Source organism: Serinus canaria, chromosome 19, assembly GCF_022539315.1.
Source record: "Serinus canaria isolate serCan28SL12 chromosome 19, serCan2020, whole genome shotgun sequence".
NCBI classification, from domain to species: Eukaryota; Metazoa; Chordata; class Aves; order Passeriformes; family Fringillidae; genus Serinus; species Serinus canaria.
This window is the reverse complement of record NC_066332.1, coordinates 3,105,994-3,122,155: the sequence shown is the minus strand read 5'-3', so window position 1 is coordinate 3,122,155 and position 16,162 is coordinate 3,105,994. Positions and strand designations below refer to the sequence as shown.

Here is a 16,162-nt window from a genome sequence, read left to right as displayed (position 1 = left end):
GGGCTGGGATACTCGTGGGACGGAGTGCGACACCTTCCCTGCTCCCCCCTCGCTGCCATCCCAAACCTACCGGGTCTCTGAGCAGGGCAGGGTCTGCCCCGTCCTCCCCCTGGTGCTGGGGATGGTGGCAGGTTCAAACTCGGTGTCACACTTTTTCATTCACAGGCCACCAGCACCAGGAGAGCTGTGGGGTGACAGGGAGGTGCCACACATGTCTATGAGGTATTGACCTCCCAGGACCCAGCAGCTGACACATCACAGTCACCCAGGTGCAGGTGAGAGCCTGGGACAGGTCGGAGGGACTCAGTGCTGGGCTGTCTGCATTGTGACACAGGACAGTTCTTTGATGGCCCTGTAGGGCTGAGCAACACAACCTCCTTCTTCCACAGTGCTCAGCAATTGTGACAACAACAAATCTTGCTTTTGTACCCAAGGGGAAGAGTGATGACCCTGTGTCTGGAGCCAGACCCACAATCTTTCCTCTCAACAGCACAGTCCTGCCAATGACCAGGGTCATGCTCATACCATATAAAACAGCCCAACATTTACTCAGAAAACTTTATTGTATCAAAATCCCACCTTACAAAAGTGCAAAGAAGAGTTGCTTTAGGCCCTGTGCCCGCCCTGCAGAGGGAGAGCAGGGTCAGGGCCAGCAGCCAGCAGCCAGCAGCAGACAGCCCAGCACTGACATCTTCCAGCAAAATCCATTTTGTTCCACAGCTGCTGCAAGTGGCAGTTGCCACCCTAAGATGCTGGTGCAGGCTGGTGTGTGAGGAAATGTACTGTGGGGAGTAGGAACCTCTGCCATGAGCAAATGACACGGTCCAATGTCCCCAGAGAGCAAGACAGCAGCACCAGGACCCTGTCTCCTTCAGGGGTCAGCCCCAGGATACACTCCCACCTCTGATGAGTGACATCCCAGTGCAGAGCAGGAGAGGAACCAGCTCTCCAGCCTTTTTTTCCCAGGTGCCACATCCTCACCCCCTTCAAGAACTCTGCGTGTGGGATCAAATGTTGTGAGCTAACCAGAAACCGTGCAAAGGGACTTATTGTAAGGCACTGTGGGGGAATTCCACCCCCTCCCCATCCTCTGGGACGTTGCCCTGTGCCCTCCTGCCCCCTGCACAACTCCCCAGTGTCCCTGGCTTTAGCCATTGCCAGTCAGGAGCCGGACCAGGATTCCCACCAGCAGGACAGCGACGGCAGCAGCAGCAGCCAGCCCACGGCGGAGGATCACGGCCCTCCATAGCACAGGGGGATGGACAGGGAGCACAGCAGGCTCCTCCTGAGTGCTGAGCTCGTGGCCAGGCTGCCTCTCACCCAGCACCATGCTCTGGGGCAGGACCGTGGTGTCTCCAGTGTCCGTGTCAAGGGAGGTGTAACCTGTGGGACAGACAGAGCTGAAAGGAGGCTGCACAAGCACCTGTGACAGTCCTCAGGGTCCCTTCCCAAGGCTTGGGGACACCGGGACACACAGCTGTGAGCTGAACCTTGTACCCCTTTGCTCAGTGCAGGAGAAGAGCCACTGGCCCAGGGCCAGCAGCAGGCACTGTGCTCCTTCCAGGTATTTGAGCCTCCAGGACAGACATGGTTGCCACAATTGGGTAGGAAAGGAAGGGGCTGGGTGGAGAATTTGGGCTCCCTGCCTGGCGTCAGGCCCAGCTGCATACCCACAGCAGACGTTTTGTTAGCAGCTGTGCCATTGGAGTTCACGTCTTCCACTTGTTCTTTCATTCCAGCTCGGACTTGAGCCTAAAAACACAGGGAAGAGTTCTCTTCTCAGGGCAAGGGTGTCCTGCCCAGCCCAAAACACCCTCCACTCTCCCAAGACAAGCATTCTCAGTACCAAATTGCTCCTCTGCTACAGGAGGAAGGACAGACCCCCGTTCACTTCTGCCACCTCCTAGAGGGCTGTAGTGTGGTACTGAAACAGGAGTTAACTCAGCACCTTTCAAGAACTACCAGAGAAAAGCACAATTCTCACCTCCTCTGCAGCTTTCCTCCAATCCATGCGGATGACAAAAGCCAAGAAGGAAAGGGCTTGCACGGAGATGCAAATGATCATCCCAACCCACAGACCTGCAGCAGTGGGAAGTTACTTCAGGGAGGGCTCGAGGAAAAGTCCCTGCCAGAATGCCCAAGGACTTCAGCCCAAGAACTTTCAAGGAAACAGCTCTTGAGGAAGCTGGGATTAAGCCTGGATTTACTGGGACCAACTCAGTGCCCACCCCAACCACAGCAATGTACAATCCAGCCCCGCTGTCCCAAAGGAAGATCAGGGCATGAATTCCAGGGCTGAGCTTTTACTCAACACAGCTCAAACCCTGCCAGCTGGAGGGCACACATACCTAACACCCCCATCCTGGCTGCAAACATCAGGGAGATGCCAATGGGGAAGCCCAGGGTGTAATATCCCACGGCGTTGGCCACGGCACCCAGCTTCTGTCGGCCCGTGCCCCGCAGCACCCCGCCACACGTCGCCTGAGGAGAGGGACACAGGGTCACTGCCAGGGGACTCCCAGGCATGGCACAGCCCTGGGGACAGGGAAACCCACAGCACTGTTCCACCAAGCCAAGAGGGAGCAAAGCTACTTTTTGGAGCAGGTGGTGCAGGGCTCGTCTTGCTCCAGGTGGCAACACAGACACCAAAGAGATTCCCCACAGTGCCCAGGTGGCTCACCCAGGATATGACAGGAGGACACAGGCCAGAATTACTGTCTATTGAGTATCCCACTGTGCTGGGAGAGCCTGGTATCTCTGGAGAGCCAGCTGCTCACTTGTGTTGCTTTGATAAACCAGTAACAAGCTGGAGCTGTGGCCAGGGGAAAAAGAGGAGGAAAAGCTGGGGTGTGTGCAGCAATGCCAAGGGACAGCCACAGGCAGAGGTGTTACAGGTAACACAAGCAGCTGCTTTGACAGTTTCTCAGTTTGCTTCTCTGGATCATTTTAACAGGTCCAGAGTGGGCTTCAGGCAGCTTTGCATCCCAAGCTGCAGAGAGGAGTCGCTCCACGTGCTGCAATACTCACTGCTGTGGCATCCAGCAAGTGGAATGGAGCAAAGATGAGCATCACTCTGGACACCAAGGTGACAATCTCCCTGTTGGGAAGAGGGATGGACTGATCAGGGGAAGCAGCACCACCAGGTCCCTGGTTCTCACATATCTTCCTCAATCAACAAAGGCTGATCCCAGTTTTGTGATCCCAGCCTGGTTCCATGGTAGTGTCCCAGTGTTAGAAGCAGCTGTATGCCCAGGGATACTGGGAAATGGGGAGGAATCTTTGAGGAACGTTTGCCAGATAGGGGTTTATGAACTCTTATCTGTCAGAAGCTTCTGGGGTATAACTAACACCCTCCAAGAAGGCAACAGTACTTAAAAGAAAGCTGTTAACCCACGTGTCATTGGTGAAGATGTATCCCACCACCTTCCTTAGGCTCCCCAGTAATGCTGCAACCACCACAGCAAAAACTCCTGAAAAAAAAAAATAAAGGAATAGTCAAATTGCTTCAAGGGCAGCACATCCTACTCCTGACCCAGGCCCCGACCTCAGGGGCTCCATGTGGTGGGGACTGGACTTCACTGACCTCAAATGATACTGCAGCAGAGGACAAGTCTCTTTTCCTCTCACTCTCCCCAGATATTCCCTCTACCCTCTGGAGGGTGAGGACAGAACACCAAGCTGCATTTTTAAGTATCAAAGCCTTTGACCAGGCTCATAACAGAAAAGATGAGTCAGGATCTTGCCTTGCCCAAATGGTCCAAGCAAGTGGGACTGGGTTCCTAGGGGAGGTCCCCAGCCTTGGGGGAAGGAAACTGAAGCATTTTGTGATAATTGCCCTTTATTCTGCTCCTGCATCACTGACCTGTGCACAGCAGTGCAGTGATGCAGGAGGTCTTGGCTTGCTCCACATTCCCTGCTCCCAAGGCATTCCCCACTCTGACACTTGCAGCCACGCTGATTCCCAGAGGCACCTGAGAAGCAGGAGACAGGAGGAGGTGAGTGACAGAGCCTGCAGGGAAAGCAGAGCCTGCAGAGATTTTCTTCTTCCTCAGTGGGGAATTGGGGACAAACTGGCATTGCTGCAGTGAAAGGATTTCCCATCTGCAGCACACCCTGGATGTGCAGGCTGGAGAAGCATCACCTGCCTGGTAGCAACCCCTGCTTCCCAGCTCAGCTCTGCTCCCCAGGGCCCCTGTCCTGGGGTTCCTCCCAGGCTGTTTAGGGTCTCACATCCCCAGCCCTTACCATGTACGCCACACAGGCGAGCTCGTAGATGACAGATTGTGCACCCAGCTCCACCACACTGATCAGCCCTGGAAAAGATTTGGCACCTCCTTCACTGGCTGAAAAGGAGGCACCTGTCCCCATGGAATGGATGGGAACACCTGCAGTGTCCTGCAGACCCAGCCCTGTAGGTGAGGAGGCTGCTGCTGGCAGGGCCAGGGGGGCTCTGGGGACACGCTCAAGCAGCAGCCACCAGGAACCAGAGGGAAAAGAGGATTTGGACTCACCAGCCAAGAAGCTCCCAATCTCAAAGGTCCACCACTCAATACACATCATGACCATGCCAGGCACTGCCAGCCAGATGAAGGAGCCCCAGTCCACGAGGCACTCCCTGCTCCAGCCTGACAGGAGGAGGTGAAGCAGAATGAACAAGTGCTATCCATGTGTTATCCTAAAGGGGAGCCACATCCACCCTCTGAGGACAACAACCCCCCCTGCAGCTCACAGAACATCAGCCCAGGACTGCTGCTGTGCCATTCCTGACACAGGATATTTGACAAGAATATGTTTGGAGCTAGAGTAAAGGCCTTGAGGACATGGCTACAGCACCTTCCCACTGTGAGGGGATGGCAATCCCTTTGTCACGTGCTGGTGACAATGCCAAAGACACTGCTGTTCTGAAGGATTAAGATAGAACAGTACCTCCCCAGGTCTTCACATGGATCTTCCTCCACCACATGTAAAGGACGAGGAGGATGACCTGGGTGTACTGAGAAGCCATGTTAGCCCAGGCAGAGCCCCTGGGGAGAGACAGGCAGGTTACAAGGGACATCCTTGCCCACTTCCTCAGCCACAGCAGGACTGAGAGCATCCACAGCAACCTTGCTGCAGATATGGGACAGACCCCTCCAGCCTCAGCTTTGCAGGCTGGAGGGAGGGGGTGGCAGAATTGAGCATGCAGGGAACCCCCTCATGCCCTGAGCAAAGCCCTGCAGCCAGGGAGAGCCTGTGCCCAGCCCTGCTCACACTTACACCATGCCCAGCTTCAGAGCATAGAGGAGGAAGGCGTTCATGGCTGCATTGAGGATGTTGGCTGCAATCCCTGTCACCACCTGAGGCATAATGATCTCCTGGAAGCCAAGGAGGAACTTTGGAGTTTGCTTCCCCAAAAGGCAGCCCAAGCCCCATCCAGAGAGCACAAGGGACCTCCAGCAATGCCCAAGGAGAAAGCCAAGAAGGCAGTTCCTGTTCCAGGTGAGGCTGGGCTGTGTGAGACACACAGGAGGTGACAAGCAGAGCCCAGGAGCTGGTACAACCCAAAAAACACCAAGTTGGGAAGTAGGAAATGGAGCCAGCTAAGAGCGGTTCCTGTGAGCTCAGCCAGGGCTGGCTCATCTCACGTTGCCCAGCCCAGCTCTCCCTGGAACACAGTGAACTGAGATCCCCAAGTTTATCTATGTTCCTGGGAATACCCCTGGCTATTCCATGGCCAGAAGCTGGCCAGTTATACAATACCTGACTCAGTAAATATCTCGTCAGCAGCTGGTACAGAAACGCCGCCTGCAAAAGTCAGGATTCAGTTCATCACCACACTGTGACCACTGAACACTGACTGATAACCCCCCTCCACCTTCCTCCAAAACCCCTGTGCTCCAGCTGAAGCACTGCCAGCACCCAAACCCAAGAGAGACAAAAAGCACATCCCATTCCCATTGGGAAGACAGATCAGTCTCCAACTGGGAAATCTCCAACGCTTCCTCATCAGCGTGAGAAAGCCTGGAAACCTTGGAAGGATAAACCCACAGACCCTTATCCCACAGGGGTTCTGCTCCCTGCCTCAGAGGAGTCAGCTGTGAGTGTGGGAACAGCTCCAGCCTTTACTGGAGCTAAGAGTGAGCCTGGAGGCCCTGGTTCCAATGTCCATCACAAATTCTGTGGCCATAGCAAAAGCCATTGCACAGGAAGATGAGAGCCCCCTGTTAGCTGGTCCAGCAGCTGCTGGCCTGTGCACATCCTGTAAGGCACAAGGGTTGTAGAACCTTAAAGCTGCCCTGTGAAGCACACAGCAAAGGCCTTCCCTGCTTTCCCTGGTGCTCTAAGGTACACAGAGCTTCTAACAGCTTTAGCAGAGACTTACAGGAAGTGCTGGAATAAAGATCATCACGTAGAGCTGAGTTAACCTGGAAAGAGAGTTGTTTCCCCAGTTAATGATCCAGCAAAGCAAGAGCCAAGCCAAACAGTGCTGCACTCGAGCTCCAGAGAGCCTTGATTTCAACACTCCATGGCAAATTCCCGATCCAGAGGGGCTGGATCTCACCCCTGACCTGGAGACCTCGGGGTCCTGTCGGATGAGCAGGAGGATCCTCTCAGTGTTGATGAAGAGGGCCCAGCAAGGGAAGCAGAACAGCAGCAGGATGAGGATGCCTCGCTGCAGGATGGTGCCCACCTGCCTCAGGTTCTTGCTGCCGTAGGTCTGGGTCAGGAGAGAGCATCAAGGTGGGCATCACAGGGAGCCAAAGGGGCTGGGCAACAACAGGACAACCAAATGACTTTCCCATGCCTTGCAGCTGCAGACACCAGGCTGGTTGGGTGCAACTTGCAGATTGCAAATCCTTCGGCACCCAGGCACGACCCAGAGCTCCTTGGGGAAGGAGCAGGCTCCAGCCAGAGCATTTCCAGCCCTGTTCTGTCCAGCAGCTGCCACTGCCCTGCCCTTTGTGCTCAGACCACACTGCACAGGAGGTGAGACACCGCCAGCAAACACTCCCAGGCACAGGAAAGGGGGAGCTGCTACTGACCTGGGTCATCAGCGTATCACATGCTGAGGCCAAGCCAGCACCAATGGAGATTCCTGTCACGTTGATAACCTGGAGGAGAGACAGGGCAAGCTGGCCCACAGCACTGCCTCCCTCCCAGCTGGGTGGGGAGACAGTTCTGCTGCGAGTTTCTGGGAAGTTTTCCAGTCCTTCTCTATTTCTCAGAATAACACAGTCTCGTTAACTAAAGGATCTTCTAGCAAGGAGTGAAGATCTAAAGCACCACAACAAACAGTGCTGCTCCTGGCTACATGCCCAGGTCTGCTGGGTTCAGGGAGCTGGCCAGAGGTTCTCAGGTGCTGGCCTTGCACTGGCACAGGCACTGACTGCTCAGCTCCCCTCTCCTGCCTGTGCTCAGGGCCAAAAAAAAACCCCAGGGCCCTCACATATATATTCCTACAGATCTGGGGTTTTCAGTTCTTCATTTTTTGGTGACACATAATTCATGTGTTTTAAATCCAAGGGGAATTGGAGCAATACATACAGACACAGCCAGGGTGACAGCATCCAGCTCAGCTTTCCCCAGGTGACCACAGAAGATGGAGCTGACCACGCTGATCAGGAACCCCAGCAGCTGGGCAAAGAACTAGGATGAGAGGAGAAGGAGATGATGAGATGAAGACCTGTTAAGGCTTGTGGAACACCACCCCTCCCCCAGGAGATGGACTATGAACACTCAGGTTTCCTTGTGCTTCTGTCCATGCCTCGAGGCCAGGGCTCTGCTGAGGTCCTGGGAGCCCATCCCTGCTTGCCAGCACTGCTGGGCAGGGGAGGCAGCTCCAGGACTCAAGCAGGCTCTCATCAGCTTTGTCTTTCAAAGCCAACATCTACCTGCCCGTGGTACTTTGGTGTTACACAGCCAATCTGCCAGATGACCCTATTTAAGAGCGGCTTAAGGGCTTCACTAGAAATCCTCTTTTCCAGGATGAAGGTTGAGTAGAGAAGGGAAAATAAAACATCCCAGTGCTTTTCCACATCTGCGTGCATCTGTGGAAAACTATCCTCCAAAACCACAACATCCTCTCCTCCTGGAGGGACACCAAGGCCAGTCTGTGAGCTCCGTGCCAGCAGTGTGTAACAATGCTGCAGCAGAGATTGCACTCCAGACCTCATTTTCCCTTGGCAAGAGGATGTCTCCCTTACAGGCATCCAGGGCACGGAGTCATGGCACAGCTTGAAACAGATGGCAGGAGTTAGGGACATTTATACCCATTGAGGGGTGGGCACAGCTGGAAACCATGCCCAGGAGCTGTTCATGCTCCTTCCCATACAGCAGTTGGCAAGACAAGAGCCCAGAGCTGCTAGAAAACCAGCTCTGAGGGGTCAGAGGAAGAGCAGAACAATCCCTTCTCCTCTGCAGACCTCCCAGTGCCTGCAGATGCAGGCTTAGGCATGTTTGACCCACTGCTGAGTAATCCCCACAGGAGGGGTCTGGACCTCCAGCATCATCCCAGCACAGCGTTTATCATGGAATGATCACTAAACAGCAGCTGTAGGTTTGGGTTGGAGGTGTCTGTGCACGTGGAGGAGGAGCAGGCTGCGCTGCAGGCAGGATGGTTGAGGGGACTGAGCGGGCTTGATGTGCTCATCTACAAAAACTGAAACTAGTCCAGGCTTCTTCTGCTGACTGAACACAGCAGGTCAGGGATTTGATGTCAGGGATGGTGCCTCTGAGAAGTTTAACAGTTGGCACTTATTTACCAGATATAGCAGAAGACTAAAAGCACAAACTTTCACACATGAGTGATTAGGACCAGGGCTGTGGTGCGTGGTTCCCCTTTGCAGAAGCCTCTGCAAAACGTGCTGAGCACTGTCTGTGCCAGCTACCAAAGGGTCATTTCCCTCCAGAGGGTTCAGACAAATGGCAAACGGCAGCTCTAGTCCAGGGAGGATTTCAGGACAGCGAGCACAGGGCACCCAGAGCCTGCTGGAAGGGCCAGATATGGAGCTGGCACTAAGCAAAGTGCCACTTGTCACCCAAGGGGTGAGCGGCAGTGGCAGTGCCAGGGCTCAGGCTGGTTTCACAGAGCAGTTTAACAGCTTAGTCCCTCTCCCCGAGCCCACTAGTGCTCTTTCACAGCCGAGCTGCAGGGAAGCAGGGACCACGCTGGGCAGCAGCAAGAGCGCCTGGGGCAAAGAATTCGGGCGACAACCAGGCACGAGGAATGGCGGAGGGACCGCGCCGTGGCCCCGGTCGCAGAGCCGTGCCCGGAGGCTGGAGGCAGCCGAGATCCGGCGGCACGGGACCAGCAGGGCCCGAAGTCTCCCTCCTGGGCATCCCGGAGCACCCGGGGATGCGGACAGCCGAGCCCCGCCGCGATCCCCGTGCCGGTGACGCGCTCCCGCGTGAGAGCACCGTGTCCCCCGGGTATCCCCCGTGTCCCTCCCCGCCTCACCCTGCCCAGGGTCTCACCACGGGCCCCGCCAGCCGGGCCAGCTCGAAGCATTCCTGCCGTGCGCCCGCGGGCAGGAGGCGCCGGGCGCTCCGCAGGCACCGCGCTGCCGCCATCGCCGCCTCGACCGCCCGGCCCGGCCACCTCCGGCCGCCCTATGGGCACGGCACGGCCGCCTCCGCCCCCGGGGCCGCGGGGCTGTGGGCGGGGCGGCTCGGCACGGCACGGCACGGCACTGCACGGCACGGCACGGGCGGCTCCGTGCTCCGGGCCGGGGCTGGGAGAGGGACCCGCACGGCCGCGCTCCCGCCGAGTGTCGGCAGCCGGGCAGTCCCCCGCACACACGTGTTGGAGCCCAGAGCCCGTCGCGGGGATTTTGGGGGTTGGGGATCCCCTGCTGGTGTTGGTGGTTTGGGGATCTGCTGTGCAAAGGGCAGGGGACCTCCCTGTTTGTTCAGCGACATCTGGAGCTCTCCTGCTTGCCGGCTCTGGGATGGGTATCCCCTGAGGAGACACGTGTTGATCAGGGGGTCATCAGAGGTCCAGAGACCCCCGGGGAGTGGTTATGGACTGGGGGAACTCCTTGTGGGACGATGGCTTAGGACCCCCAAGGTGCTGTCTGTGAGGTGGGTTCCCTAACACAGGAGGTGGAACGGGACATCTGAGCAAAGGAATGTCCCCTCTGCCATCAGCGTCATGGAAACAGCGCAGGACAGTCGGATCTGGACAGCCTCCCCTTCTCCATCCACTCACCAACACCTGGTGAGCAGGGATTGTCCTTGATCCAGGGATTGCCCAGCAGTGCCCAGCGGTGCAGCTGGCAGGGTGAGGAGGTTGGAATGGCTGTGTTTGCCCAGCACCTGGCAAGAAGGAGATTTGGTTTGGGTCAGAGGCTGGGTTGTTACAGGAGTGAAATTTTACCTAAGTGCAGGTACTTGTAACCAAGTAGCTGTAACCAAACCTATTGCTAACGCATGGAAAATTGCAGTGGAAAGTGGGTCTTGGTTTTCCAGCTGTTTAAATGCTGCCTTGCTGCCTTATAGCTGCGGTGTCAGCAGGCGAAATATAATGGCTTGTTAATGTTTCACTTATCCTCTTGTCCCTTCAAATATGATGTGACATCATGAAAAATCGTACAGTAGCAGTGGTGAGTCACAGTCATTCTGATTTTATGTGCCCTGATGAAATCAGGGTATTTCCGGACAAAAGAATGCTCCTCTGCTCCTCTCAATGATCTTTCCCTCCTCTCCTGAGGCCAGTGGGTGCAGGATGGTGCTGCAGGGGCAGCTCTGAAGAAACAGGAGTGGTTATGGGAAAGGTGATAACTGGCTGGTGGTGTGACTGTCACCAGCCTGGCTGCGAGATGGCCGGAGGGCTCCTGCCGTGCCGTTATCTCCTGTGGAGGCAGAGGGGAAATGATAAGGCTCAGATGGTGCCATTCATGGTCCTAAAGGAGCAGTGCAAGTGTGAGTCCCTTTGAAGTTTACTGGTGACCCTGCTGAGATCAATGCCCCTGGCTAGTGAAGAGCAGGGAGAGAATCAGGCAGAAAGGACCGATTCCTTTCCTGGGGGAAAGGACTTTGAAAATAAAAAGGCTCATCTTTACAAGCTTGGGGAGAAAAATTCCCTCCCAGTCCCCGGAGCCAGGTCCTGGACTAGTCCCCAGAGAGCCAAATACACACAGAAGGGCTGTGGTTGAAATCCGTTTCCTTGTGTTTTGCCGGTGTTGTTTGAAATCAACTCTAGTCACTTTCAGGAGCGCTGTTTTGTGTTTCTGTGGTTACACGTGGATCCCAGTCCTGCTGGAAAGTGGCAGAACGGGCACCCTGGGACCTGGCTGGATGAGCAGGATTGCCCTGAGGCCTCCCCCACCACTGGCACAACAGACCTGGCACTGCCTCTGCCTCTGTGACAGGGACAAGGACCTTGCCAGCAGCTGGATTCAGCAGGACTCATCTTCCGGAGCTGAAACGACGAGGAGGGTCAAAGGTACCACGAGCTGCCCTCAGCACTCCGGATATTAACAGGATTGCAACACCAGCCGGAGCAATTTGAAGGGTCAAACTCCGTGAGGTTGTTTTAGACCCCCAGTGAATCCATATCAGCGTTTTGGGAGGCTGATGCCCTAACACAGACCAGTTGAAAGGAGTTACTGTGTGACCAGCCCCAGCCCAGCTGGAGCAGGCAGACGGGCTATCCTGCTGGAGCTGGTTTCAGCAGCCAGGACACTGAAGTTCTCAGCAATGCTGATGTGACTCCAGAAGAAAAAAACTGAGAGGAGAAGGATTGCACTTGACTTGCATCATGTGCAGAGCAGAATTAGCTCTTGTTTTCCCTACAGATTCCCATCAGGATGGCTACCCCGGGCTTTCTCTGGATATGGATGTCCATAATCTGAAACACAGCCAACATCTTGCTGCTAAAATGCACCCCACAAATGTGCTCGTGATTGAGAGCTGCCCCATAAGGAAAATGTCAGGACACAATGGGTTTATGTCCAGCACTGAACTCTCTGAAGTGTGTCCCTTTCCTCTAAGAGACCTTGCTGCTGGCTGATGTCCACACACCGTGGAAGACCCACTGCCCTCAGTGCAACGTGGAGTTCAGAATGCAGCTGAGTTAAAAACTGAAGAGCCTTTTGCTACCAAATTCAGTTTTTATAGAAGTGTTGTACCACAGGATCAGACGATCAGAGCCATCTGTGGATACTTTCGGTAACTCTGCTGTGTCAGTGCCACATCCAGGTGGTTTTTGAACACTTCCAGGGATGATGACTCCAACACTACCCTGGACATCCTCTCCCAAGGCTCGGCCACCCTTTTGGTGAAGAATCTTTCCCAGATATCCATTCTGTTGCAGCTCGAGGCCGTTCCTCCTGTCCTGGGAGGACAGACTGCCGCACACCTGAGCTGCGGAGCTCCAGGAGGTCCCTTCGAGCCTCCTTTTCCCCTGGCCGCGCTCTCCCCGCTCCCTCCCCGGTGACGGTGGCGGTCCCCGCTTGCCGTGCGCGGTGTCCCCGGCAGATGGCACCGGAGCCTCGCGTCCCGCGGTCCCTCCGGTCCCTCCGCAGCACCGGGAGGGAACGGGGGGGACACGGATCCCCTTTTCCTGCCGCTCTTCTCTCCGCTCCTCGGGCTCGGCAATTTTAACCCTGCCTCATTTCGTCAGGGTTTGTATTTTTCAAGGTCCTAATGTTTAATAGACACCAGGTGTCTGTTAAGCATGCAGGGAAATCTCAAAATGTGCCAATCATCAGCCAAATATTTTTGGGAAAAAATACTTGCTAAATATGCTTGAAAAAAATATATTTGAAATAATATATATAACAAATAAACAAAATTTCCTAGATATAAATATAAATATAAACAACAAAATAATACTATATAATAATGCATAAATAATAAATATATTTAAAATAAATTAAATTTATTTTATAAATAAACAAAATAGAATAAACTAATACATATAATATAATAGTTATAATAAACTAAATATATTTGAAAAAATACTTGCTAAACATTTTAAGTGAAAAACATAGTATGCACTAGTCAACCTGGGTGTAATATAAAAAACCCTCCACTACTTATGAAAAATAAATAGGAGTTAGAAAAATGCAGATAGGCACTGGCTCTATATGGACAAGAAACTGCTTATTAAGAATCTGGGGTGGCAGTCCTGACTCTTTAATTCCAGTGTCTCAACCTGGTTCTCAAATGGGCATCCTGAATTTGTGATTCTGCTGCAGAACCAGCACCTCACCCACCACATTTTAAGCTCCCTCATGGTGTAACTTCAGTCAGTGAGTCACACCTCACCTTGTGAGTTGTTTTCATTAACAGTTGTTTCCTCATTTTGTTTTATTGTTCCTTAAGAGAGAAATGCTTTTGACTTTTTCTGTGTTTCAGAGCATCTTCCTCCTGCTTTGTTCACTAAAAGCAGGGCCAGATGTATTAACTGCAGCCATAAATGTTATTTTTACAGCAGAATATTTATCTTGCTGCATGGGTTGGTTGAGTTCAGGGTTGCAGACTTAAAAAACAGCTTCCCTGCCCTGAAGAACCCAGATACTTAATTAAGGCAGATAAGGAAGGACAAATAAAAAACAAGACAAAACTTCTCCTGCTTTGAACCACCTCTAGGGAGCAGGTCTTGGCAAGAGAAAAGAGGGATTGTAAAGCTGTAATAATAAGAATAATGATAATTAATTGTATTTATAAAGCATCCCCTAATGGCTCTGGATGCTACACAACCATTTTAGATACAATTGAAAACAACAACAGTAACGAGAAACCAAATAAGGAAGAGTTGTAAAAATGAAGGTGTTTATTGCAGTAGATAGTAGGATTTCAGTGAGCTGTTTTGGGGCTCTTCTGCAGCATGGACATCAGTCGGGAGCAGCTGAGGATTCCGCAGTGAATTCTGCAGGCTTGCAGATTGCAGACTTTGATTACAAAGAGCAAATACATTTTACAGCCTGGTTTGCATGTCGCTGTCTCTGCTTTATTTCCTTTCTGTATCCCAGCCAGACAGTGTAACTCAACGCAGCCCAATTTATGTTTATGCTTCTGGATTGGCTTTCAGGTTTTTCTGCCTGCATTTGATAGGGGTAAATATGTATTTATGGTCGATTTTGGAAACAAAGAAGGGAATAAATCTGTGGGCTTTGAGGAGGCTGGATCTGCCCTCATGGGGCCAGTGGGGAGTCACAGAATGGTTTGGGTTGGCAGGGAGCTTATGGAAGGAGTCCTGGGAGGAGCGGCTGAGGTAGCTGGGGATGTTTAGCCTGGAGAAAAGGAGGCTCAGGGGTGACTTTATCATTCTCTATCACTTGATGAAAGGAGGTTGTGGCCAGGTGAGGATCAGCCTCTGCTCCCAGGTAACAGCGAGAGGAGAAGAGGACGGTCTTAAACTGCACCGGGGAGGTTTAGGCTGGACATTAGGAAGAAGTTCTTCACAGAAAAAGTGACTGGGCGCTGAATGGGCTGACAGGGAGGTGGTGGAGTCACCATCCCTGGATATTAAAGGAAGGCTGGATGCGCACTTAGTGCCATGGGCTGTTTGACAAGGCGGTGTTCTGTCAGAGCTTGGACTCGGAGGTCTTTTCTCATCCTAGTTGGTTCTGTGCGACCCTGTGTGTGCCACCACAGGTCTCCCACAGGCCGGCAGACTGCTCGGACCCACATCCAGCCTGGCCTCGGACGCGCCAGGGACGGGACACCCACAGCTCTCCAAGCAAGTCGCCACAGCGCTTACCCTCTCAGGGAAGAACTTCCCCTCAACACCCCACCTAACCGTGCACAGTGCACAGCCCCGGCCCACCGTGCCGCAGCTCCGTGCCCGGCCTGGGCCGGCGGCGGCTCTGAGGGGCCGGGGGGGGCCGGGCCGGGGCGGCGCTGCCCGGGGCGGGGGCGGGCGCGGGGCCGCGCGGCGCGGCAGCGCCCCCTGGCGGGGCGGGGCGTGAGCGGCCGGCGGGCGCGGAGCGGAGCGGGCGCGCAGCGGGAGCGGAGCGGGATGGCGGGCGCGCTCACCGACCTGCTGGGAGAGGTGCTGGTGGCCGCCGACGGCGAGGAGGTGGCCGTGTCGGCTCTGGCCGCCCGCGGGGTCTCCCTGGTGGGGCTTTACTTCGGCTGCAGCCTCGGCGGCCCCTGCGCGCAGCTCGGCGCCAGCCTGGCCGCCTTCTACGGGCGCTTCAGGGGGGAGGCGGCGGCGGCCGGCGGGCAGCGCCTCGAGATCGTCTTCGTGTCGGCGGAGCAGGAGCAGCAGCAGTGGCAGGAGGCCGTGCGGGCCATGCCCTGGCTGGCGCTGCCCTTCGCCGACAAGCACCGCAAGGTGAGCCCCGCGGCCGCGGCCGGGCGAGGGGCGGCGGGGCGCGCCCCGGGCTTTGTCTGGGGGCCGCGGGGCTCGGCCGGGGCCGGGCGCCTTCCAGAAAGTTCCCGGGGGAGCCGGGGAAGCGGCGGGGAGGTGGCGGCTGCTGTCCCGCGGGACGACGCCGGCTCCTGCGGGGCCTGGGAACCGCGGTACCGGTACGAGGGGAGCCCTGGGCTGGGCATCGGGGTCATCGCCGGCCCCGCGGGGGAGCGCGGCTGCAGGTGAGGTGTGAGGGGAGCGCTCCTCGGGGCACGGCGTCGCTCCGGTGGGCGCCCGGGGAAAGCAGAGCTTGCCGTGGGCAGCGGACACGGTACCCGTGGGCTCCTGCGTGGCTTTGGGCACAGAAAGGAGCCGTGGCCCCCGCCAGCCGTGGGAGGACACGCGGTGCTGGAGGAGAGAGTGAGCCCGGCTCGGCTGGGAGCTGCTGGCGAGGCTGCCCGGCCAGTTTGTGCCATGGGGTTTGTTCTCTCGTTCGGTGCGTTCGGTACTCTGCAAGTTACAGCTTCTCATCCGTAGAGTTTAATCTGAGAGATAATGGACAGAAAGCACGCTAAGACCCAGACAGAGTGGGCTGTGATGAAAAGGAACGCACAGGCTGAGCCTCCGCTTCCCAACGAGTTTGCAACGCTTAAAAGGAAAGGAAAAAAAAAAACCTCTTTACAAATCTAATCTCTGGAAGCAATTGAGTAAGAATTGAAAAGATGGTGCCCCACAGTGCCATTTCTAAGCATCTTTCTGGCGAGTGGTTGAGGCAGCGGGTGTGGAAGCCGGGCAGACTGGCTCAGCTTAGGCTGGATTTGGGATAACGCTGGAACCTGCAGGGCCGGGGGTGGCTGAACCCCCTCAGGCATCCCCTGTGTC

General features: G+C 55.2%; 2 protein-coding genes across 3 annotated transcripts in view; one reads left to right on the top strand and one right to left on the bottom strand.

Annotated features, from left to right (window-relative positions):
- Window positions 1–544: 544 nt before the first annotated feature.
- Window positions 545–9,549, bottom strand: LOC103820321 (multidrug and toxin extrusion protein 2-like). The gene is made up of 17 exons (XM_030231344.2): window positions 9,454–9,549; window positions 7,525–7,626; window positions 7,023–7,091; window positions 6,549–6,697; window positions 6,362–6,404; window positions 5,740–5,784; window positions 5,257–5,354; window positions 4,927–5,024; window positions 4,512–4,625; window positions 4,246–4,313; window positions 3,863–3,971; window positions 3,395–3,470; window positions 3,028–3,097; window positions 2,349–2,481; window positions 1,985–2,079; window positions 1,671–1,752; window positions 545–1,383 (listed from the first exon to the last, which is right to left on the bottom strand). The coding sequence occupies exons 1-17, from the start codon at window positions 9,547–9,549 to the stop codon at window positions 1,148–1,150; spliced, it is 1,683 nt and encodes a 560-aa protein (XP_030087204.2). The 3' UTR covers window positions 545–1,147.
- Window positions 9,550–14,249: 4,700 nt separating this feature from the next.
- Window positions 14,250–16,162, top strand: part of NXN (nucleoredoxin) — a 47,503-nt gene continuing 45,590 nt past the window's right edge. The window contains exon 1 of one of the 2 annotated variants that reach the window (XM_050981788.1): window positions 14,250–14,309. In XM_050981788.1, the coding sequence (XP_050837745.1) occupies window positions 14,265–14,309 (45 nt within the window). In that variant the 5' untranslated portion in view covers window positions 14,250–14,264. Of the gene's footprint in view, window positions 14,310–14,905; window positions 15,263–16,162 lie in introns of those variants that run through there. The other variant, XM_030231347.2, reaches the window with a different exon arrangement.